This window comes from Pseudophryne corroboree, chromosome 6, assembly GCF_028390025.1.
Source record: "Pseudophryne corroboree isolate aPseCor3 chromosome 6, aPseCor3.hap2, whole genome shotgun sequence".
In the NCBI taxonomy this organism is placed as follows: domain Eukaryota; kingdom Metazoa; phylum Chordata; class Amphibia; order Anura; family Myobatrachidae; genus Pseudophryne; species Pseudophryne corroboree.
This window is the reverse complement of record NC_086449.1, coordinates 823,920,935-823,946,759: the sequence shown is the minus strand read 5'-3', so window position 1 is coordinate 823,946,759 and position 25,825 is coordinate 823,920,935. Positions and strand designations below refer to the sequence as shown.

The window sequence follows — 25,825 nt, the reverse complement described above, 5'->3', positions numbered from 1 at the left end:
GATTCGGCGTTCAACCGCCATGCCATCAAACGTAACCGCGGTAAGTCTTGAAATACACAGGGCCCCTGCTGCAACAGGTCTTCCCTCAGAGGAAGAGGCCAGGGATCTCCTGTGAGCATCTCTTGTAGTCCCGAGTACCAAGCCCTTCGAGGCCAGTCTGGGACAACGAGTATCGTCTGTACTCTTCTTCGTCTTATGATCCTCAACACTTTCGTGATGAGAGGAAGAGGAGGGAACACGTAGACCGATTCGAACACCCACGGTGTTACCAGTGCGTCTACCGCTACTGCCTGAGGGTCCCGAGACCTGGCGCAATACCTCCGAAGTTTTTTGTTGAGGCGTGACGCCATCATGTCTATTTGAGGAGTTCCCCAAAGACGTGTTACGTCTGCAAAGACTTCTTGATGAAGTCCCCACTCTCCTGGATGGAGATCGTGTCTGCTGAGGAAGTCTGCTTCCCAGTTGTCCACTCCCGGAATGAAGACAGCCGACAGAGCGCTTACATGATTTTCCACCCAGCGAAGGATCCTTGTGGCTTCCGCCATCGCGACTCTGCTTCTTGTCCCGCCTTGGCGGTTCACATGAGCCACTGCTGTGACATTGTCTGATTGAATCAGAACCGGAAGGTTTCGAAGAAAACTCTCCGCTTGTCGAAGGCCGTTGTAAATGGCCCTGAGTTCCAACACATTGATGTGTAGACAGGACTCCTGGTCTGACCAAAGACCCTAAAAAGTCTTTCCCTGTGTGACCGCTCCCCATCCTCGGAGGCTCGCGTCCGTGGTAACCAGAATCCAGTCCTGAATTCCGAACCGGCGACCCTCAGGCAGGTGAGCACTTTGCAACCACCACAGGAGACCCACTCTGGTTCCTGGGGACAGAGTTATTTTCCGATGTAAATGCAGATGGGACCCGGACCACTTGTCCAGAAGGTCCCATTGAAAAGTCCTTGCATGGAACCTTCCGAAGGGAATGGCCTCGTAGGCCGCCACCATTTTCCCCAGAACTCGAGTGCATTGGTGAACTGACTCCCTTTTCGGTTTTAGCAGGTCTCTGACCATGTTCTGGATGTCTTGGGCTTTCTCTATTGGGAGGAAGACCTTCATTTGTTCCGTATCCAGTATCATACCTAAGAACGGTAGTCGAGTTGTCGGGATCAACTGTGACTTCGGTAAATTTAGAATCCAACCGTGTTGCTGGAGCACTCTCAGAGAGAGCGCCACACTGCTCAGCAATTTCTCTCTTGACCCCGCTTTTATCAGGAGATTGTCCAAGTATGGGATAATTGTGACTCCATGCTTGCGCAGGACCACCATCATTTCCGCCATTATCTTGGTGAAAATCCTCGGGGCCGTGGAAAGTCCAAACGGCAACGTCTGAAATTGGTAATGACAATCCTGTACAGCGAATCTCAGGTATTCCTGATGGGGGGCATATATGGGGACATGAAGGTACGCATCCTTTATGTCCAGAGACACCATAAACTCCCCCTCCTCCAAGTTGGCTATTATTGCTCTGAGAGATTCCATTTTGAATTTGAATCTTTTTATGTACAGGTTTAGGGATTTCAGATTCAAAATCGGTCTGACCGTACCGTCCGGTTTCGGGACCACAAATAGGGTTGAATAGTAACCTCTTCCCTGCTGGTGCAGGGGAACCTTGATTATCACTTGCTGTATACACAGCGTTTGAATTGCAGCTAACACTACATCCCTTTCCGATGTGGAAGCTGGTAGGGCCGATTTGAAAAATCGGCGCGGGGGCACCTCCTCGAATTCCAATTTGTAACCCTGGGAAACTATTTCCAACACCCAGGGATTCAGGTCCGAACTGACCCAGGCCTGACTGAAAAGTCGAAGACGTGCCCCCACCGGTGCGGACTCCCTCATGGGAGCCCCAGCGTCATGCTGTGAGTTTTGGAGCAGCCAGGGAGGACTTTTGTTCCTGGGCACCCGACGAAGCAGGTGCTCTCTTGCCTCTGCCCTTACCTCTGGCGAGGAAAGAGGATCCCCGACCTCTTTTGGACTTGTGCGACCGAAAGGACTGCATCTGATAGGGTGTTGCTTTCTTTTGCTGTTGGGGAATATATGGTAAAAAATTTGATTTACCTGCTGTAGCTGTGGAAACCAGGTCCTTCAGCCCATCCCCAAACAATACATCACCCTTATAGGGTAGTACTTCCATATGTTTCTTGGAATCCGCATCACCCGTCCATTGGCGAGTCCATAAGGATCTTCTCGCTGAGATAGACATGGCATTGGCCCTAGACGCTAGCAATCCAATGTCCCTTTGAGCATCCCTCATAAATAAGACTGCGTCTTTTATATGGGCTAGAGTTAGGAATATAGTATCCTTATCCATATTATCAAATTGATCTGTCAGCTCATCTGTCCAAGCTGCAATTGCGCTACACACCCATGCCGACGCAATCGTCGGTCTTAACACAGCACCCGTATGAGAATAAATACCCTTTAAGGTAGTTTCTTGCCTGCGATCTGCAGGGTCCTTAAGGGCCGCTGCGTCAGGAGACGGTAGCGCCACTTTCTTGGACAAGCGCGTCAGGGCCTTGTCCACAGTGGGGGGTGATTCCCAAATCTCCCTGTCCTGCTTAGACAAAGGGTAAGCCATCAAAATTCTTTTGGGGATCTGCGGTCTCTTATCCGGAGTCTCCCAAGCTTTTCCAAAGAACTCATTTAATTCATGAGATGTGGGAAAATTAATAATCTGTTTCTTTTCCTTAAACATGTGTACCCTTGTGTCGGGGACCGAGGGTTCATCCACAATATGCAACACATCCCTTATTGCCACAATCATACACTGAATGGTTTTAGTCACCCTAGGGTGCAATTTTACTCAGAATCCGTGTCGGTAGTAGTGTCTTGTGTTAAGGGACGCTTTTGAGACCCCGACGGGCCCTGTGAGTCAGTCCAATCTGAGGATTGACCGCCTGATGTCCCCCCTAAACCAGCCTTATCAAGCCTTTTATGTAAAGATGCCACACTTGCATGCAACGTATGCCACATGTCCATCCAATCTGGGGTCGGCACCACTCATTTGCTCCACCTCCTCCTTGGAGAAGCCTTCCGCCTCAGACATGTCGACACACACGTACCAACACCCCACACACACAGGGAGTTACCTATAAGGGGACAAAACCCCAACCAGGCCCTTAGGAGAGACAGAGAGATAGAGAATGCCAGCACACACCCAGCGCTTAAAAACACTGGAATATATGACCAGATAGCGCTGTTATATGTATATAATTGTAATCTCCACTCACTGCGTCGCCAAAGTGCCCCCTCCTCCTTTTTTCCAGCCTGTGAAGCTCAGCAGGGGAGAGAACAGGGAGCCAGCGTTTCCTCGTGCAGTCTCTGTGGAGAAAATGGCGCTGGTTAGTGCTGAGGATCAAGCCCCGCCCACCTGACGGCGGGCTTCGGTCCCATCAACTTTCTATAGAAAAATGGCGGGGGTTACCGGATTTACTGTGCCACAGCCTAATCCATGTTTATCAATGCCAAATATGAGGAATATTGCTGCCCAGGGCGCCCCCCCCTGCGCCCTGCACCCTTCAGTGCCTGCTTGTGTGTGTGTGACTGGTAGCAATGGCTTACCGCTGCGCGCTTACCTCATGAAGATCTGATGTCTTCTGCCGCCTGATGTCTTCTTTGCCTTCTCATACTCACCCGGCTTCTATCTTCGGCATCTGTGAGGACGGCGGCGCGGCTCCGGGACGAACCCCAGGTGAGACTCCCTCTGGAGCTAATGGTGTCCAGTAGCCTTAGAAGCAGTGCCCAACTTGACAAGCCAGCTCTGCTTCTCTCTCCTCGGTCCCACGATGCAGGGAGCCTGTTGCCAACAGGACTCCCTGAAAATAAAAAACCTAACAAAGTTCTTTATCCACAGAAAACTATGCAGAGCTCTCTGCAGTGCACCCATTCTCCTCTGGGCACAATATCTAACTGAGGTCTGGAGGAGGGGCATAGAGGGAGGAGCCAGTGCACACCCATAGTCAAAGTTCTTTTTAGGTGCCCTATCTCCTGCGGAGCCCGTCTATACTCCATGGTCCTTACGGAGTCCCCAGCATCCTCTAGGACGTAAGAGAAAAAAGGTTAATAAAACCGCCCGTTAGTATTAAATTCATCTGGGAGATTACAACGACCATCTCCAGGGAGAAACATACGGTAGCTACCTGGGATACAGCGAGCGCGGGAAGCCGGCAGTAAACAGGACGCTGCCACATGGCGACGGTCTTCTGGGTGCAGCGCTATAGCAATATACTTTCAATGATACATTACATTTCTCAGTATCGCTCTCGTACGTCAGTATTCAGCCGCTCACCTGTCCAACAGCTCCCAGTCTTCTCCTCCCCAGCGGTCACGAAATTCATCCGTGTTCATCCCACCAATACGGTCCAGGTCCGACTTGTAAATTCCCAGCAGCCCAAATCCGTTCACCTCCCAATACCCTGCAGCCGAATATCAGACACATAAATGCAGCTGCCGCGTGCGGATATACAGCCGGCAGTTACCGTTCCCTACAGCGCAGTCTCTTCCTGAGCACATCGCCGGTCACACGGGATAACCCTACCATCCAGCGTTCCAAAGAGAACCAATCAGCTTCCAGCTTTCCTCTTATAGAATGTACTAGATCAATTCAAACTAGAATCTGATTTGTTGCTATGGAAAATGTCTCCAATTGTCCCTTTTCCAAGGTTTGATACATCTCCCCCATGATATCATATAGACAACATTTCGCCATGATGGCCCAGTGGTGATTTACCTTCTCCAGGTGCCGTCCCTGGGTCCAGTTGGTCATGTGACCAACCCATTCTGGGTCAGACCTCCAATGCTCCAGTGTTCCAGTAAGTATTTTTCCACTATCCCTAACCTAAATCCCAACCTCTCCCTGTCCCTCTAGTGCCTAAACCTACCCCCCACACCCCTGCAGCCTAACCCTAACCGCCCTCTCCGTAGCCTAACCCTAACTTCCCTCCCAGAGCCTAACCCTAACCTTCCCCCGTGGCCTAATCCTAACTCCCCCAAAAGCCCCCCCTCCCCCCCACAGCCTAACCTTAGCTTTCCCCCGCAACCTAATCTAACCTGCCCCCACAGCCTAACCCTCCCCCTGCAGCCTAACCTAACCTGCCCCCGCAGCCTAACCCTCCCCCTGCAGCCTAACCCTAACCTTCCCCCGTGGCCTAATCCTAACTCCCCCAAAAGCCCCCCCCCCCTCGCCTAACCCTAACTTTCCCCAGCAACCTAATCTAACCTGCCCCCACAGCTTAACCCTCCGCCTGCAGCCTAACCTAACCTGCCCCCCGCAGCCTAACCCTCCCCCTGCAGCCTAACCTAACCTGCCCCCACAGCCTAACCCTCCCCCTGCAGCCTAACCTAACCTGCCCCCCGCAGCCTAACCCTCCCCCTGCAGCCTAACCTAACCTGCCCCACAGCCTAACCCTCCCCCTGCAGCCTAACCTAACCTGCCCCCACAGCTAACCCTCCCCCTGCAGCCTAACCATAACTTTCCCCCGCAGCCTAACCATAACTTTCCCCCGCAGCCTAACCATAACTTTCCCCCGCAGCCTAACCATAACTTTCCTCCACAGCCTAACCTAACCTGCCCCCACAGCTGACCCTCTCCCTGCAGCCTAACCATAACTTTCCCCCGCAGCCTAACCCTCCCCCTGCAGCCTAACCATAACTTTCCCCCGCAGCCTAACCCTCCCCCTGCAGCCTAACCATAACTTTCCCCCGCAGCCTAACCATAACTTTCCTCCGCAGCCTAACCTAACCTGCCCCCTGCAGCCTAACCCTCCCCCTGCAGCCTAACCATAACTTTCCCCCGCAGCCTAACCATAACTTTCCTCCGCAGCCTAACCTAACCTGCCCCCCGCAGCCTAACCCTCCCCCTGCAGCCTAACCTAACCTGCCCCACAGCCTAACCCTCCCCCTGCAGCCTAATCTCCCCCTGCAGCCTAACCTAACCTGCCCCCACAGCTGACCCTCCCCCTGCAGCCTAACCATAACTTTCCCCCGCAGCCTAACCATAACTTTCCCCCGCAGCCTAACCATAACTTTCCTCCGCAGCCTAACCTAACCTGCCCCCACAGCTGACCATCTCCCTGCAGCCTAACCATAACTTTCCCCCGCAGCCTAACCCTCCCCCTGCAGCCTAACCATAACTTTCCCCCGCAGCCTAACCATAACTTTCCTCCGCAGCCTAACCTAACCTGCCCCCTGCAGCCTAACCTTCCCCCTGCAGCCTAACCATAACTTTCCCCCGCAGCCTAACCATAACTTTCCTCCGCAGCCTAACCTAACCTGCCCCCTGCAGCCTAACCCTCCCCCTGCAGCCTAACCATAACTTTCCCCCGCAGCCTAACCATAACTTTCCTCCGCAGCCTAACCTAACCTGCCCCCTGCAGCCTAACCCTCCCCCTGCAGCCTAACCATAACTTTCCCCCGCAGCCTAACCATAACTTTCCTCCGCAGCCTAACCTAACCTGCCCCCTGCAGCCTAACCCTCCCCCTGCAGCCTAACCATAACTTTCCCCCGCAGCCTAACCATAACTTTCCTCCGCAGCCTAACCTAACCTGCCCCCCGCAGCCTAACCCTCCCCCTGCAGCCTAACCTAACCTGCCCCACAGCCTAACCCTCCCCCTGCAGCCTAATCTCCCCCTGCAGCCTAACCTAACCTGCCCCCACAGCTGACCCTCCCCCTGCAGCCTAACCATAACTTTCCCCCGCAGCCTAACCATAACTTTCCCCCGCAGCCTAACCATAACTTTCCTCCGCAGCCTAACCTAACCTGCCCCCACAGCTGACCATCTCCCTGCAGCCTAACCATAACTTTCCCCCGCAGCCTAACCCTCCCCCTGCAGCCTAACCATAACTTTCCCCCGCAGCCTAACCATAACTTTCCTCCGCAGCCTAACCTAACCTGCCCCCTGCAGCCTAACCTTCCCCCTGCAGCCTAACCATAACTTTCCCCCGCAGCCTAACCATAACTTTCCTCCGCAGCCTAACCTAACCTGCCCCCTGCAGCCTAACCCTCCCCCTGCAGCCTAACCATAACTTTCCCCCGCAGCCTAACCATAACTTTCCTCCGCAGCCTAACCTAACCTGCCCCCTGCAGCCTAACCCTCCCCCTGCAGCCTAACCATAACAACGTCAAAATCTTAACTGTTGACATTATGGTGATAACATTATGAATAACAACACTTTCACTACATCCCCATTTGAGTCCCTGATACTGGGATTTCTCTTATGTGCACTTGGTTTGTGGAAAAGGCGTCAGCTTACTGACAATTTCTGACGCCTATGAGGAAGTGTAGACACATATCTGACTGAATGTCAGGCTCTGTGACCCCTGCGTGACATGATTAGACCCCACAAGGGTTGCAGACTCCATTCAGAGTCAGTTGGATCTATTTGTTTGTGAGAGCAGCCGCCCAGCGCAGAATCCAGCGCCCCATCTGTCTGCCTGTGAGAGCAGCCGCCCAGCGCAAAATCCAGCGCCCCATCTGTCTGCCTGTGAGAGCAGCCGCCCAGCGCAGAATCCAGCGCCCCATCTGTCTGCCTGTGAGAGCAGCCGCCCAGCGCAGAATCCAGCGCCCCATCTGTCTGCCTGTGAGAGCAGCCGCCCAGCGCAGAATCCACCGCCCCATCTGTCTACCTTTGAGAGCAGCCGCTCAGCGCAGATTCCACCACCCCATCTGTCTGCCTGTGAGAGCAGCCACCCAGCGCAGATTGCACCAGCCCCACCTTGGGTGCAGGAGATGCACCTGAAATCGCTGCATCTTTCCATACGCTCCCCACTGAACATACCGCAGTTCCACGTACACACCCACGGCAAGCTTATGCAAATGCCCCATTGTCGTTTACAGACATTTAGTCGCAAGTGTAGATCCGGCTGATTTCCACTCAATTCCAAATAGCTCAGCAGATCCGCAAAGAAGCAAATGCTCTCCCTGGAAGGCCTATGACGCACGAGCAGTAACGAAAGATGGCAGATGCGCCCACTTTCATGTGCCTCTGATTCTGGCCATGACTGAGAATGGGCCAAACGTTGACACTTTGTGGGGTGGAGGGTCAAGAACATCTCTAACAATAACCCTTTCAAGCTCCACTTGAGACATGAAACTCACCCTCGGGCCACAGCGCAGACGCTCCGCAGTTGAGTCTCATCACCATAGGGGCGTACACCATCTTCCCCTCCACGGTGTGGGATCGCAGAGAGTCAATGATGGATGGGGGGAAATGCATGTGAAGGTCACACAGGAAGAGGATGCTGTGCGGGTTCTGCAGGGGAGAGAACCCATTCCATAAGACGCAGCTCTGACGGGTGTGGTTCACTGGGTCCACCCTAACTAGGTCAACAGTCATTAGGTCGACCACTATTGGTCGACTGTGACTAGGTCGACACCCGAAATACTACAGTGTCATTAGGTCTACATGGAAAAGATTGACATGGAAAAAAGGTTGACGTGAGGTTTTTTTTCTTAGTTTTTTGGGTGTAGTTTTCTTCGTAAAGTGACCAGGAAGTCCAATTAGTGCACCACGTTCCGTCACATGGCGAGCGAACTTCGGGCAAGTTATTATTCCCAACCGTTGTCCACGTGAATCGGAAAGTATGAAAAAGTAGAAAAAAAAATGAAAAAAATTGTGAACTAATGTCAACCTTTTCATGAGTTGACCTTTGCCACGTTGACCTAATGATCATGTCGACCTAAAGCATGTCAACCAATAGTAGTCGACCTAAGTATGGTCGACTCAAGGACCGGATACCAGCTCTGATACCAACAAAGTCCACATAACTCTCCACACCCTCAGCTCACTCAGTAGCCACTGTAGGACATACCGCCCCCCTCCCCCACCCCTCCAGCAGCCATTCTCAGCCTCTGGCGGTGGTCACGGGGTTTATGAATATTAATGAAGCACCTGAGGCTCATGTCACCGATATCATACTCAGCTGTGACCTGGGAGCAGACGGGGACATGCCACCACCACGTGACTCTCCTGCCGCTACCACCCGACTCTCCTGCCGCCACCACCACCTGACTCTCCTGCCACCACCACTGACTCTCCTGCCACCACCACCTGACTCTCCTGCCACCACCACCTGACTCTCCTGCCACCACCACTTGACTCTCCTGCCGCCACCACCTGACTCTCCTGCCGCCACCACCTGACTCTCCTGCCGCCACCACCTTACTCTCTCCTGCCGCCACCACCTGACTCTCCTGCCACTACCACCTGACTCTCCTGCCGCCACCACCTGACTCTCCTGCTCACTTACATAAGTGTTCTCTGTAAGCCGCACACGTCTACTCAACTTGTAATATAGTTTTATTGGTCCCTTACTGGCCGCATCCTTGTCCCACTCACCTTTACCAGGTTTATCCCAACCTGAAGTCCTGCAGACCGCTCAAAGTTTCCCTCCAGTTTAGCAAATTGGTATCTGCGGAGAGGAGGGAGAGAGGTAAAGAGTATTGTGATAAGGAACAAGCAAGATAAATGGCGCAGATGAAAGATATAGAGCTGTGTTTCCCAACCGCGATACTTAAAGCACACTAACAGTCCAGGTTTTACTGATTTCCATGCTTCAACACAGATAGTATGATCAAACTAACTGAAGTACAAATTGTCACCGGTGCTCAAGTATGGCTGTGAACCACGTGACTGGGAACCCAGATGCAGATGAAGGAGTATAAATCCTCAGGCTGTGAGTATAAGATCTTTCTCGCACAGAGAGAGGAGACATGAACCATATATCCCAAAGGCAAATGCAGGGGGGGCTTCCAGTTGCCTGGAAACCCCCTCGTTTTGGCAACTGGCTCAAATGATGACAACAATAGCAATAGTATATAATACGATTACTAGAGCTGCTGCCACAACATGCAGTGTAAGGGACACAGCAGAGCTGCTACACATGCCCAGTTGTATCAGCTTCTTCTACCAAGTTTGCTGTGTGTGTGGATCTGAGCCCTCAATCAGTGCACTGGACCAGAGAGTAGCTACCAGGAAGAAGAGACAGGAGCCTTGCCATGAGGTGGGAGAAGGTGTGCTTAGAAAGTGCAGTACTGTCTCCTCCTGTTTCTAACATGCTTGTGTATTTATTTATTATGGCACGTGGAACCTTTTCCTGACCATTTATCTTATTTATACTTTTTAAATATGCGTGATACATCCTATACTATAGACCATCTATAGTGTTAAATATTAATACTGTTTTCCATGTTCCAGAGTGGGAGATTGAGGATTGCATTTGGAAACCCCCCCCCCCCCCCCCTCTAGAAATCCTCCATTTGCACCTGTATCTGATACCAACCACAACACACACATCCCTTACTCCCATCTCCCCAATTTACACCATTGCTTCTCTCTTCTCCAGATGCTACATCTTCCAATCACCTTACTTGTGTCACACCTTCCTGCCAAATCTCACCTGTATCACGCCTAATAAAGTGTGACAATAATAATAGTATTATGAGGACCTCAATGTCATAATCCCATTGAAGGGTATAGGGGTCTCATTGTTGGCAATTGTAATAGACCTCCATATAGAAGGACCTCACTGTTGGAGTATGGGGACGTTACTAGCAGTAAATAAGATTTTAAACCTACCGGTAAATCTTTTTCTCCTAGTCCGTAGAGGATGCTGGCGACTCCGTAAGGACCATGGGGTATAGACGGGCTCCGCAGGAGACATGGGCACTATAAAGAACTTTTAGTATGGGTGTGCACTGGCTCCTCCCTCTATGCCCCTCCTCCAGACCTCAGTTAGAGAAACTGTGCCCAGAGGAGACGGACAGTACGAGGAAAGGATTTTGTTATTTAAGGGCAAGATTCATACCAGCCCACACCATCCACACCGTATAACCTGGAATATACGCAACCAGTTAACATTATGAACAAAACAGTATCAGTCAAAGACTGATCTCAACTGTAACATAACCCTTATGTAAGCAACAACTATATACAAGTCTTGCAGAATTTAGTCCGCACTTGGGACGGGCGCCCAGCATCCTCTACGGACTAGGAGAAAAAGATTTACCGGTAGGTTTAAAATCTTATTTTCTCTTACGTCCTAGAGGATGCTGGGGACTCCGTAAGGACCATGGGGTTTATACCAAAGCTCCAAACCGGGCGGGAGAGTGCGGATGACTCTGCAGCACCGATTGAGCAAACGCGAGGTCCTCATCAGCCAGGGTATCAAACTTATAGAACTTTGCAAAAGTGTTTGAACCCGACCAAGTAGCTGCTCGGCAAAGCTGTAAAGCCGAGACACCTCGGGCAGCCGCCCAAGAAGAGCCCACCTTCCTAGTGGAATGGGCCTTTACTGAATTTGGCAACGGCAATCCAGCCGTAGAATGAGCCTGCTGAATCGTGTTACAGATCCAGCGAGCAATAGTCTGCTTCGAAGCAGGAGCGCCAACTGTGATGGCTACATACAGGACAAACAGTGCTTCTGTTTTCCTAACCCGAGCCGTTCTGGCTACATAAATTTTTAAGGCCCTGACTACATCCAGAGACTTGGAGTCCTCCAAGTCACCCGTAGCCACAGGCACCACAATAGGTTGGTTCATATGAAATGAAGAAACCACCTTAGGCAAAAATTGAGGACGAGTCCTCAACTCTGCTCTATCCACATGGAAAATCAAATAGGGGCTCTTGTGAGACAAGGCCGCCAATTCGGACACCCGCCTAGCAGATGCCAAGGCCACTAACATGACCACCTTCCAAGTGAGAAATTTTAATTCAACCGTTTGAAGAGGTTCAAACCAGTGAGATTTTAGGAACTGTAACACCACGTTAAGGTCCCATGGTGCCACTGGGGGCACAAAAGGAGGCTGGATGTGCAGCACTCCCTTTACAAAAGTCTGGACTTCTGGGAGAGAAGCCAATTCCTTCTGAAAGAATATAAAAAGGGCCGAAATCTGTACCTTAACCGAGCCTAACTTCAGGCCCATATCCACTCCTGTCTGTAGAAACTGGAGAAAACGGACCAGATGGAAATCTTCCGTAGGAGCATTCTTGGCTTCACACCAAGATACATACTTCCTCCAGATACGGTGATAATGTTTCGCCGTCACCTCCTTCCTAGCCTTTATCACAGTAGGGATGACTTCCTCCGGAATACCTTTCCCAGCTAGGATTCGGTGTTCAACCGCCATGCCGTCAAACGTAACCGCGGTAAGTCTTAGAACACGCAGGGCCCCTGCTGCAACAGGTTCTCCCTGAGAGGAAGAGGCCACGGATCTTCTGTGAGCATTTCCTGAAGATCTGAATACCAGGCCCTTCGAGGCCAATCTGGAACTATGAGTATTGTCTGCACTCTTTTTCGTCTTATGATTCTCAATATTTTTGAGATGAGAGGAAGAGGAGGGAACACATAGACCGACTGAAACACCCATGGTGTCACCAAGGCGTCTACCGCTACTGCCTGAGGGTCCCTTGACCTGGCACAATACCTCTGAAGCTTCTTGTTAAGGCGTGACGCCATCATGTCTATTTGAGGAAGTCCCCAATGACTTGTTATCTCTGCAAAAACTTCTTGATGAAGTCCCCACTCTCCTGGATGGAGATCGTATCTGCTCCCGGAATGAAGACTGCTGACAGAGCGCTCACGTGATTTTCCGCCCAGCGAAGAATCCTGGTGGCTTCCGCCATTGCCACTCTGCTCCTTGTCCCGCCTTGACGGTTTACATGAGCCACGGCTGTGACGTTGTCTGATTGAATCAGAACCGGTAGGTCGCGAAGAAGAATCTCCGCTTGTCGTAGGCCATTGTATATGGCCCTCAATTCCAGTACGTTGATGTGTAGACAAGCCTCCTGGCTTGACCATAGCCCCTGAAAAATAAGAATTTACTTACCGATAATTCTATTTCTCGGAGTCCGTAGTGGATGCTGGGGTTCCTGAAAGGACCATGGGGAACAGCGGCTCCGCAGGAGACAGGGCACAAAAAGTAAAGCTTTCCGATCAGGTGGTGTGCACTGGCTCCTCCCCCTATGACCCTCCTCCAGACTCCAGTTAGGTACTGTGCCCGGACGAGCGTACACAATAAGGGAGGAATTTTGAATCCCGGGTAAGACTCATACCAGCCACACCAATCACACTGTACAACCTGTGATCTAAACCCAGTTAACAGTATGATAACAGCGGAGCCTCTGAAAAGATGGCTCACAACAACAATAACCCGATTTAGTTAGCAATAACTATGTACAAGTATTGCAGATAATCCGCACTTGGGATGGGCGCCCAGCATCCACTACGGACTCCGAGAAATAGAATTATCGGTAAGTAAATTCTTATTTTCTCTATCGTCCTTGTGGATGCTGGGGTTCCTGAAAGGACCATGGGGATTATACCAAAGCTCCCAAACGGGCGGGAGAGTGCGGATGACTCTGCAGCACCGAATGAGAGAACTCCAGGTCCTCTTTTGCCAGGGTATCAAATTTGTAGAATTTTACAAACGTGTTCTCCCCCGACCACGTAGCTGCTCGGCAAAGTTGTAATGCCGAGACCCCTCGGGCAGCCGCCCAAGATGAGCCCACCTTCCTTGTGGAATGGGCCTTAACAGATTTAGACTGTGGCAGGCCTGCCACAGAATGTGCAAGTTGAATTGTGCTACCAATCCCACGAGCAATCGACTGCTTAGAAGCAGAAGCACCCAGCATTGTTGGGTGCATACAGGATAAACAGCAAGTCAGATTTCCTGACTCCAGCCAACCTGGAAACTATATTTTCAGGGCCCTGATAACATCCAGCAACTTGGAGTCCTCCAAGTCCCTAGTAGCCGCAGGTACCACAATAAGCTGGTTCAGGTGAAACGCTGACACCACCTTAAGGAGAAACTGGGGACGAGTCCGCAGCTTTGCTCTGTCCGAATGGACAATCAGATATGGCTTTGTGAGATAAAGCCGCCAATTCTGACACTCGCCTGGCCGAGGCCAGGACCAACAGCATGGTCATTTTCCATGTGAGATATATCAAATCCACAGATTTGAGTTGTTTAAACCAATGTGATTTTTTAGGAATCCCAAAACTACGTTGAGATCGCCCAGTGCCACTGGAGACATCAAAGGGGCTGTATATGCAGTACTCCCTTAACAACTTCTGGACTTCAGGAACTGAAGCCAATTTCTTTCTGGAAGAAAATCAACAGGCCGAAATTTGAACCTTAATGGACCCAATTTGAGACCCATAGACACTCCTGTTTGCAGGAAATGTAGAAATTAACCTAGTTGAAATTCTTCCGTGGAGCCTTCCTGGACTCACACCCTGGCACATATTTTCACCTAAGTGGTGATAATGTTGTGCGGTCACCTCCTTCCTGGCTCTGACCAGGGTAGGGATGACCTCTTCCGGAATGCCTCTTTCCCTTAGGATCCGGCGTTCACCCGCCTTGGCGTCAACGCAGCTGCGGTAAGTCCCGGAACAGACACGGTTCTTGCCGAATCAAGACCCTTCTTAGTATCTCTTGAAGTTCCGGGAACCAAGTCCTTCTTGGCCAAACCGGAGCCACGAGTATAGTTCTTACTCCTCTCCTTCCTATCATTTTCAATACATTGGGTATGAAAAGCAGAGGATGGAACACATACACCGACTGGTACACCGACGGTGTTACCAGAGCGTCCCAGCTATTGCCTGAGTGTCTCTTGACCTGGCGCTTCAGGTGGGACGCCATCATAACCACCTTTGGTCTTTCCCAACGGTTTACAATCATGTGGAAACTTCCAGATTAAGTTTCCACTTTTCCGGGTGGAATTCATTTATGCTGAGGAAATCTTCCCAGTTGCCCACTCCCGGAATGAACACTGCTGACAGTGTTATCACATGATTTTCCGCCCAGCGAAGAATCCTTGCTGTCATTGCCCTCCTGCTTCTTGTGTCGCCCCGTCTGATAACGTGGGCGACCGCCATGATGATGTCCTACTGGATCAGCACCGGTTGACTTTGAAGCAGGAGTCTTCCTAGGCTCAGAGCATTGTAAATTGCCCTTAGCTCCAGTATATTCATGTGGAGAGAAGTCTCCAGACTTGACCACACTTCCTTGGAAATTTTTTCCCTGTGTGACTACTCCCCAGCCTCTCAGGCTGGTATCCGTGGTCCCCAGAACACAGTCCTGAATGCTGAGTGTGCTGCCCTCTAAAAGATGAGCACTCTGCAGCCCCCACAGAAGAGACACCCTTGTCCTTGGAGACAGGATTATCCGCTGATGCATCTGAAAATGCGATCCGGACCATTCGTCCAGCAAATCCCCTGAGATCTGCCGAATGGAATCGCTTCGTAAGAAGCCACCATTTTTCCCAGGACTCCTGTGCATTGATGCACTGATACTTGGCCTGGTTTTAGGAGGTTTCTGACTAGGTCGAATAACTCCTTGGCTTTTTCCTCCCGGAGGAACACCTTTTTCTGGGCTATGCCCAGAATCATTCCTAGGAACAGCAGACGTATCGTCGGAAAACAGCTGCGATTCTTGGAATATTTAGAATCCAGTCGTGCTGTCGTAGAACTACTTTAGATAGTGCTCTTCCGACCTCAAACTGTTCTCTGGAACTTGCCCTTTTCAGGATATCGTCCAAGTAAGGGATAATTTAGATGCCTTTTTTCTTTGAAGAAACATCTTTTCGGCCATTACCTTGGTAAAAGGCCCGGGGTGCCGTGGATAATTCAAACGGCATCGTCTGAAACTGATATTGACAGTTCTGTACCACGAACCAGAGGTACCCTTGTTGAGAAGGGCAAATTTGGACATGGAGGTAATCCTTGATGTCCAGGGACACCATATAGTCCCCTTTTTTCCGGTTCGCTATCACTGCTCTGAGTGACTCCATCTCGATTTGAACCTTTTATGTAAGTGTTCAAAGATTTCAGTTTAGACTATGTCTCACCAAGCCGTCTGGCGTCAGTACCACAATATAGTGTGGAAAAATAATACCCTTTTCCTTGTTGTAGGAGGGGTACTTTGATTTATCACCTGCTGGATATACAGCTTGTGAATTGTTTCCAATGCTGCCTCCCTGTCGGAGGGAGCCGTTGGTAAAGCAGACTTCAGAAACCTGCGAGGAGAAGATGTCTCGACTCTCCAATCTGTACCCCTGGGATAATACTTGTACTATCTAGGGGTCAACCTGCGAGTGATCCCACTGCGCGCTGAGACTCTTGAGACTACCCCCCCACCTTGAGTCCGCTTGCATGGCCCCAGCGTCATGCTGAGGACTTGGCAGACGCGGTGGAGGGCTTCTTTTCCTGGGAAGGGGCTGCCTGCTGCAGTCTACTTCCCTTACCTCTATGTCTGGGCAGATATGACTGGCCTTTTGCCTGCATGCCCTCATGGGAAAGGAAGGATTGAGGCTGAAAAGACGGTGTCTTTTTCAGCTGAGATGTAACTTGGGGTAAAAAGGTTAGATTTCCCAGCTGTTGCCGTGGTCCCCAGGTCCGATGGACCGACCCCAACTAACTCCTTCCCTTTATACGGCAATACTTCCATGTGCCGTATGGGATCTGTATCACCTGACCACTGTCGTGTCCATGACATCTTCTGGGTGATATGGACAACGTACTTATCTTGATGCCAGAGAGCAAATATCCCTCTGTGCATCTCACGTACATATATATAGAATGCATCCTATTAAATGCTCTATATGAATAAAATATTTTCAGTCAGGGAATCCGACCAAGCCAACCCAGCACTGCATCTCCAGGCTGATGGCGATCGCTGGTCGCAGTATAACCACCGTATGTGTGTATATTCTTTTTAGGATATCTTTCCAGCTTCCTATCAGCTGGCTCCTTGAGGGCGGCCGTATCTGGAGACGGTAACGCCACTTGATAAGCGTGTGAGCGCCTTATCACCCTAAGGGGTGTTTCCCAACGCGCCCTAATTTCTGGCGGGAAAGGGTATAACGCCAATATTTGCTATCGGGGTAACCCCACGCATCATCACACACTTCATTTTATTTTATCTGATTCAGGAAAAACTACAGGTAGTTTTTTCACTCCCACATAATACCCTTTTTTGTGGTACTTGTAGTATCAGAAATATGCAACACCTCCTTCATTGCCCTTAACGTGTGGCCCTAATGAGAAATACGTTTGTTTATTCACCGTCGACACTGGATTCAGTGTCCGTGTCTGTGTCTGTGTCGACCGACTGAGGTAAATGGGCGTTTTTAACGCCCCTGACGGTGTTTCTGAGACGCCTGGACCGGTACTAATAGTTTGTCGGCCGTCTCACGTCGTCAACCGACCTTGCAGCGTGTTGACATTCTCACGTAATTCCCTAAATAAGCCATCCATTCCGGTGTCGACTCCCTAGAGAGTGACATCACCATTACAGGCAATTTCTCCGCCTCCTCACCAACATCGTCCTCATACATGTCGACACACACGTACCGACACACAGCACACACACCGGGAATGCTCTGACAGAGGACAGGACCCACACTAGCCCTTTGGGGAGACAGAGGGAGAGTTTGCCAGCACACACCAAAACGCTATAATTATATAGGGACAACCTTATATAAGTGTTTTCCCTTATAGCATCTTTATATATATCTCAATATCGCCAAAATCAGTGCCCCCCCTCTCTGTTTTAACCCTGTTTCTGTAGTGCAGTGCAGGGGAGAGCCTGGGAGCCTTCTCTCCAGGCTTTCTGTGAGAGAAAATGGCGCTGTGTGCTGAGGAGATAGGCCCCGCCCCTTTTTCGGCGGGCTCGTCTCCCGCTATTTAGTGAATCTTGGCAGGGGTTAAATATCTCCATATAGCCTCTGGGGGCTATATGTGAGGTATTTTTCGCCAAAAAAGGTTTTCATTTGCCTCCCAGGGCGCCCCCCTCCCAGCGCCCTGCACCCTCAGTGACTGCCGTGTGAAGTGTGCTGAGAGGAAAATGGCGCACAGCTGCAGTGCTGTGCGCTACCTTTAGAAGACTGCAGGAGTCTTCAGCCGCCGATTCTGGACCTCTTCTTACTTCAGCATCTGCAAGGGGGCCGGCGGCGCGGCTCCGGTGACCATCCAGGCTGTACCTGTGATCGTCCCTCTGGAGCTGATGTCCAGTAGCCAAGAAGCCAATCCATCCTGCACGCAGGTGAGTTCACTCCTTCTCCCCTAAGTCCCTCGTTGCAGTGATCCTGTTGCCAGCAGGACTCACTGTAAAATAAAAAACCTAAGCTAAACTTTCTCTAAGCAGCTCTTTAGGAGAGCCACCTAGATTGCACCCTTCTCGGCCGGGCACAAAAATCTAACTGGAGTCTGGAGGAGGGTCATAGGGGGAGGAGCCAGTGCACACCACCTGATCGGAAAGCTTTACTTTTTGTGCCCTGTCTCCTGCGGAGCCGCTGTTCCCCATGGTCCTTTCAGGAACCCCAGCATCCACAAGGACGATAGAGAAATGTCTTCCTTGTGTTACTGCTCCCCATCCTCGGAGGCTTGCGTCCGTGGTCACCAGAACCCAGCCTTGAATGCCGAACCTGCGACCCTCTAGAAGGTGAGCACTTTGCAGCCACCACAGGAGAGACACCCTGGCCCTGGGTGACAGGCTTATCTTCTGATGTATTTGTAGATGGGACCCGGACCACTTGTCCAGAAGATCCCTCTGAAACGTCCTTGCATGAAACCTGCCGAAGGGGATGGCCTCGTAGGCTGCTACCATTTTCCCCAGAACTCGAGTGCATTGATGAACAGACACTCTTTTTGGTTTTAGCAGGTCTCTGACCATATTCTGGAGGTCCTGGGCTTTTTCCATCGGGAGAAAAACCCTCTTCTGTTCCGTGTCCAGAATCATGCCTAGGAATGATAGTCGAGTCGTTGGAATCAATTGTGACTTTGGCAGATTGAGAATCCAACCGTGCTGTTGTAGCACTCTCAGGGAGAGCGACATGCTCTTCAGTAATTGATCTCTCGATCTCGCTCTTATCAGGAGATTGTCCAAGTATGGGATAATTGTGACTCCCTGCCTGCGCAGGAGCACCATCATCTCCGCCATCACCTTGGTGAAAATCCTCGGGGCCGTGGAAAGCCCAAACGGCAACGTCTGAAACTGGTAATGACAGTCCTGTACAGCGAATCTCAGGTACTCCTGATGAGGAGGATAAATGGGGACATGAAGGTATGCATCCTTTACGTCCAGGGACACCATAAAATCCCCCCCTTCCAGACTGGATATTACAGCCCGAAGCGATTCCATCTTGAATTTGAACTTTTTCAAGTACAGGTTTAGGGATTTTAGATTTAAAATGGGTCTGACCGAATCATCCGGCTTCGGGACCACGAACAGGGTTGAATAGTACCCTTTCCCCTGTTGGACTAGGGGAACCTTGACAATCACTTGCTGTTGACACAGTTTTTGAATTGCAGCTAACACTACTTCCCTCTCTGGGGACTTGAAAAATCGGCGAGTGGGCACCTCTTCGATTTACAGCTTGTAGCCTTGGGATACAATATCCATCGCCCAAGGATCCACGTCTGACAGAACCCAGACCTGGCTGAAGAGTCGAAGACGTGCCCCCACCGGTGCGGACTCCCTCAGTGGAGCCCCAGCGTCATGCGGTGGATTTAGTAGAAGACGGAGAGGACTTCTGCTCCTGGGAACTAGCCGAAGCAGGTGTTCTCTTCCCTCTACCCTTACCTCTGTCGAGGAAGGATGAGCCCCGACCTCTTCTGGACTTATGCGACTGAAAGGACTGCATCTGATATTGTGGAGTTTTCTTTTGCTGTGGGGAAACAAAAGGCAAAAAAGTAGATTTACCCGCGGTAGCTGTGGAAACCAGGTCCGCGAGACCGTCCCCAAATAAAACTTCACCTTTGTAAGGTAAAACCTCCATATGCTTCTTTGAGTCGGCATCACCCGTCCATTGGCGGGTCCACAGGGCTCGCCTAGCAGAAATCGCCATGGCGTTGGCTCTCGAACCTAGCAGCCCAACGTCTCTTTGAGCGTCTCTCATATATAAGACTGCGTCTTTAATGTGACCTAAGGTCAATAAAATGGTATCCCTGTCTAGGGTATCAATGTCAGCTGACAAGGTATCTGTCCAAGCTGCAACTGCACTACATACCCATGCCGATGCTATTGCAGGTCTGAGTAAAGCACCCGTATGCGTATAAATAGATTTTAAGGTAGTTTCCTGTCTGCGATCAGCAGGATCCTTGAGGGCTGCCGTCTCTGGAGACGGTAGCGCCACCTTCTTGGACAGGCGCGTTAAAGCCTTGTCCACCCTGGGCGAGGATTCCCACCGTACCCTGTCCTGTGCAGGGAAAGGATACGCCAGAAGAATCCTCTTGGGAATCTGCAGTTTTTTGTCTGGAGTTTCCCAAGCTTTTTCAAATAAATCGTTCAGCTCATGAGATGGGGGAAAGGTTACCTCAGGTTTCTTTTCCTTATACATGCGCACCCTCGTGTCAGGCACAGAGGGGTCATCTGTGATATGCAAAACATCTTTTATTGCAATAATTATATAATGAATACTTTTGGCCACCCTTGGGTGTACTGTAACCTTGCATCATTGTAGTCTACACTGGAGTCAGAATCCGTGTCGGTATCAGTGACTGCTATTTGGGATAGGGGACGTTTTTGAGACCCTGACGGGACCTGTGACACAGTCAAAGCCGTGGATTGACTCCCTGCTTTTTCCCTGGACTCTGCTTTGTCCATTCTATTATCTAATAAGTGTTAGGTTCCTGGTGCTCAGAACAAGGGAGATGTTATGAAGTGAGTCCAGAGCACCAGGACGTAATGCTAGGACAGGGGAATGGAAAGGGAATAGCCCCTGGCGCCCTATCTCCGTTGTCTCGCCCGTGCTGTCAGTACACTCTTGCGAGACTATGGTTGCTTGAGCCCATGGCAGCCGCGTTTGAAGGGCGGATTACGTCTGCCCAACTTCGATGCCCCCTCAGGTCTTAATGAGAGACAAAGAGTGTACCGAGACAGGGTGATAACAAGGGGCCCTCTTACTGAAACAACCAAAGCCAGGGGCTACTAACTAGCCTAAAACTAAATGTATGTGCGGCTTGCCGCCAAAGGAAAAGAACAACAAAGGAAATGCTGACCACACGCCGACACAATACTTTTGTGTACCGGCGGTAACAGCATAAGCAGAACCCTCTGCAAAACACCAGTGACAGAAATAATAACAGAATACAGCGGCCTAGGCCGACGGACGCGGCAGAGCCGCTACTCACGGAACCGGTACGAATACTGGCAAACGGACAGGAACCCTCAATGCTGCCGACACAGACTCTCAGAACTGGAGGACAGGCAGAATCCCAAACGACAGACCGGTGGACACCAAGAAGCCAGAAACTCGACCAGGCATAGGCAAAGCCACTGGACTTCTGTACAGGAACACTTCACGACAGGACACGGGATCAGACACAGGAATCGACACAGGGACTGACACAGGAATCGACACCGGAAGCAGTTCGACAGACACTGCTACACAGGAGCTCAGGAATTGGCAGGAACAAGCTCAGAACTCAAGCAGACTGGAAACCAAGAAATATCACCAGCGTCTGTGAATAGCACTGAGCCAGCATATAACAGAGAGGCCTAATTAATAATCTCATGCAGCTGCCCTGTTGCATGACTCCAAACTGACAAGATGCAATTAGCAGCCAGGTGAGGCTGAACACATGGGAACAAGCTGCAATTACACAGACTCACCAGCGGCAGCAACAACCAAGAGTACTCTTAAACAGAGCAACGGGAAATCCTGGCCTGCGAAACAACTTATAAACATAAAATACCTAACTGACATGCAAAACAGGAATGAGCCACAGCCGTGGCTCATAACAATAAGGTCACATTTGCATTTAAAACATTCCACATGTCCAACCAATCATGAGTCGGCGTTGCCGACGGAGACACCACAATCATCTGCTCCACCCCCTCCTTAGATGAGCCTTCCGCTTCAGACATGCCGACACCCCCACACACACAGGGATATATCTATAAGGAGACAGTTCCCCAACAAGGCCCTTTGGAGAGACAGAGAGAGAGTATGCCAGCACACACCCAGCGCCAACTGACACTGGAAACAATTTCCCAGACAATATAGCACTTTTATATATAATAAACTGTGTAATACACTCACTGCGCCTTACAAGTGTCCCCCCCCCCCCCTTTTCAGCCCTGTGTCACCGTGTTCAGCAGGGGAGAGTCCGGGGAGCCAGCTTCTCTGCAGTGCTCTGTGGAGAAAATGGCGCTGGTTAGTGCTGTGGCAGGGGATTTTTATAATTACTGCCTCTGCAGCCTATATCCATATAAATGCCAGACTTAGAGGTTTATATTGCTGCCCAGGGCGCCCCCCCTGCGCCCTGCACCCATCAGTGCCTGCTAGTGTGTGTAGTTTGTGGGAGCAATGGCGCGCAGCGGTTTGCGCGCTTACCTTAGGGAAGATCTGAAGTCTTCTGCCGCCTTGAAGTCTTATTTTCTTCTTATACTCACCCGGCTTCTATCTTCTGGCTCTGTGAGGAGGACGGCGGCGCGGCTCTGGGATGAACGGCGAGGGGAGACCTGCGTTCCGACTCCCTCTGGAGCTAATGGTGTCCAGTAGTCTAAGAAGCAGAGCCTATCACTTAAGTAGGTCTGCTTCTCTCCCCTCAGTCCCACGATGCAGGGAGCCTGTTGCCAGCAGAGCTCCCTGAAAATAAAAAACCTAGCAAACTTATTTTTCAGAGAAACTCAGGAGAGCTCCCCTGCAGTGCACCCAGTCTCCTCTGGGCACAGGATCTAACTGAGGTCTGGAGGAGGGGCATAGAGGGAGGAGCCAGTGCACACCCATTATAAAGTTCTTTATAGTGCCCATGTCTCTTGCGGAGCCCGTCTATACCCCATGGTCCTTACGGAGTCCCCAGCATCCTCTAGGACGTAAGAGAAATTAAGAGTATGATCCCCATAGGGATAGAATGAGGTCTGAGGACCTGTAGACCCTTCCATGGGGGGGGGGGTCTAGCACAAGATATTTCATCAGACAGGTCCCTGCTGGGAAACTAAAGCATTTGACACCAACACTGGTCCATCCTGAGACCAAACTACTACTGAGAGACACGGGCAGAGGGCTAAATAGTTACTGTCAACTTTTTGTATCTAATTCTATGCGCACGTGACATTGTCCCATGCTCCCAAAACCCCCCCAACAGGTGCCCATGCTCTCCCTCGTCACCTGGGCAGACGCGACTGTTTCAGGGCAGCGCCCACGTCCAGGTCTGTGCTGCTGAAATCCACAATGATGACACAGAAGTAGGAGTCCAGCGTCGCCTGGTGTAGGGACTCCATGTCCCAGATGAACTTCTGCACCCACCGAGCCTGGTTCTTCACTAGGAAGGAATCAGCAGTTACAGCCGGACATTCCGGAACACCGTATTATACGTGTATAATGTATACTTTTATTCCCGTTAAATATAATGGGCCTCATGTAGAGTTGGACATTTGTCGGGCTTACAATGACGCAATTCTGTACTGCGCATGGATTTCAGTATATATTAGATGTGTGGCCCCTTTACAATAGGAACGCCAGGACGGGGCGGTACATTTTTTTTTAAATATGAATTTTTTTTAGATCGATTTAAATTCGATCTAAAATCGATTAACATCGACAGGCTGTTTCAGGGACAAAACGCCATATTTACAAAAAATCCGATTTTTAACGCCTGTGTTTTGAACTGGATGGATCCGGTAAGATACACAAGTGATCCCACAAATTACTGCTCTCCCATTAATGGTGGACAGAGGACTGGGGTGGCTGAAAGAAGCGACCTCCGAAATCGTTACTGTTCCCCAACAGACGATAAGATCTACAAATATTTGTATTCAGATTTCATTTACTTCTGTTTGGCAGCCGCAACAACGCAGCCGGTAGCTGTTGTCCCGGCTGCAGTCAGCGGCGGAGGGGCGTGAGTATCATTTCCCACTTACTTGATACATGTCAGTTGAAAAAATGTCAAAGTCACAAGTAGATAGGTTAGAAAATCTTTTACATTATATTTATTGTACAGAAGGCAAGAGTAAATATGTTCCAAATCCTAATTGAGTTTGGGGATAATAAAACCCACTCACTTCCGCACTCACCTGGCACAATAAAATACACGGTGGCCTGTGGGTTCCAGGCGAGCCCGGTGGGCCAGCACAGCTCCAGCTGCCTCTCACTCTCCATCAGCTGCCGCTGTGGCCCCCACATCTTATTCCTCATGTCCCTCTCCTGCTCCCGGTCTTCCTGGGTCATTCCTGTCCAGCCCGGGGCAAAGACGTGCTGGGCGAATCGGACCATACGCTTGGACCTGTCTCTGAGCTCCAGCTGTAGGAAGTAGCGGCTGCCGCGCATGTAGTCCAGGTGTTTCTCCACACTAATAACCCTCTGGAGCTGGTACATTCTGCAGACAAGAATTCACGTATGTGTTATGTGACTGTGCAACGCCCAGGACCGGAATCAGCAAAATACATACCAGGCTTTGTCTGGGCTGAGAATAATCTCTGCTGCCCACTTAGTGCCTGATTCACCGATGTACGCTAAGGCAGTCATGGCGGCTTTGTACGCAGCGGCCGTGCAAAATTATACAGATGCCGCAGTTGCCGGGATTTGCAATGAGACGCCCACTGGCGGCTTTGCATAATCGTATTTGCGTACAAATATGAATCAGACTCTTTGGTGGTTATTCCGAGTTGATCGCTAGCTGCATTTGTTCGCTGTGCAGCAATGAGGTAAAAAAAAGGCACTTCTGAACATGCGTATGCGGCGCACACGCGTCGTACTATTACAACGGCTGATGTAGTTTCACACAAGGTCTAGCGAAGCTTTTCAGTCGCACTGCTGGCCGCAGAGTGATCGACAGGAAGAGAGCGTTTATGGGTGTCAACTGACCGTTTTCAGGGAGTGTTCGGAAAAACGCAGGCGTGCCAGGAAAAACGCAGGCGTGGCTGGGCGAACGCAGGGCGTGTTTGTGACGTCAAAACAGGAACTGAACAGTCTGAAGTGATCGCAAGCGCTGAGTAGGTCTGGAGCTACTCTGAAACTGTACAAAAAAACGTTGCCGCCGCTCTGCGATCCTTTCGTTCGCACTTCTGCTAAGCTGAAATACACTCCCAGTGGGCGGCGGCATAGCGTTTGCACGGCTGCTAAAAACTGCTAGCGAGCAATCAACTCGGAATGACCACCTTAGTTTCTAGTTACATCCTCTGACACTTTCCGCCTACACCTTGCTCCCGTTCATTGCCCTTTCCAGGCCTGTATTTGCACGAAGGCCACGTAAGTGTGGGACTAGTGCTTCAGTGGCGCACCCTGCACATCACTGTGGATCATTTATGAAGCACCAAACGGCTGCTACCAAGCGCAAATACAGCTGTGGGCCAACTGCGTTCCTCGAAGTTTAGCGAGATTATAGGAAGGAGATGCAGAGGGCTCATTATCACGGCCATTACTCGCCATGCACGACCACAATCCCCCAACGTCACACGACCTGTAGTCTACACCTGCATAGAGATGGGGAAGAATGGGTCTCACTCTAAACTGCTGCTCATTTGTTTATATGTTCTGAAATGGGATGATTGGAAGTAAAGCAAATTATCAAGCAATTAGACAAAACCATGTGCACTGCAGGTGGGGCAGATGTAACATGTGCAGAGAGAGTTAGATTTGGGAGGGGGGTGTTCAAACTGAAATTCTAAATGTGTAAGAATAAAGCTGTCATCATGTGTGGGCTACATGCAGAAGCAGTTGGTATTTACCCTGCACAGGAAAAAAAAAATAACCCACCCAAATCTACATCTGCCCCACCTGCAGTGCAACACGGTTTTGCCCTCTTGGACTGTGTGGCATTTCACTAGATATCACT

The 25,825-nt window shown here is 50.6% G+C and overlaps 1 protein-coding gene across 3 annotated transcripts in view; it reads right to left on the bottom strand.

The window, feature by feature from the left end:
- Window positions 1-25,825, bottom strand: part of B4GALNT3 (beta-1,4-N-acetyl-galactosaminyltransferase 3) — a 159,318-nt gene that overhangs the window by 39,593 nt on the left and 93,900 nt on the right. For 2 of the 3 annotated variants that reach the window (XM_063929228.1, XM_063929227.1), the window contains exons 14-17: window positions 24,066-24,367; window positions 23,161-23,314; window positions 9,385-9,457; window positions 8,145-8,298 (exon numbers count right to left, since the gene is read on the bottom strand). In XM_063929228.1, the coding sequence (XP_063785298.1) occupies window positions 8,145-8,298; window positions 9,385-9,457; window positions 23,161-23,314; window positions 24,066-24,367 (683 nt within the window). Of the gene's footprint in view, window positions 1-4,335; window positions 4,463-8,144; window positions 8,299-9,384; window positions 9,458-23,160; window positions 23,315-24,065; window positions 24,368-25,825 lie in introns of all 3 variants that reach the window. The other variant, XM_063929226.1, reaches the window with a different exon arrangement.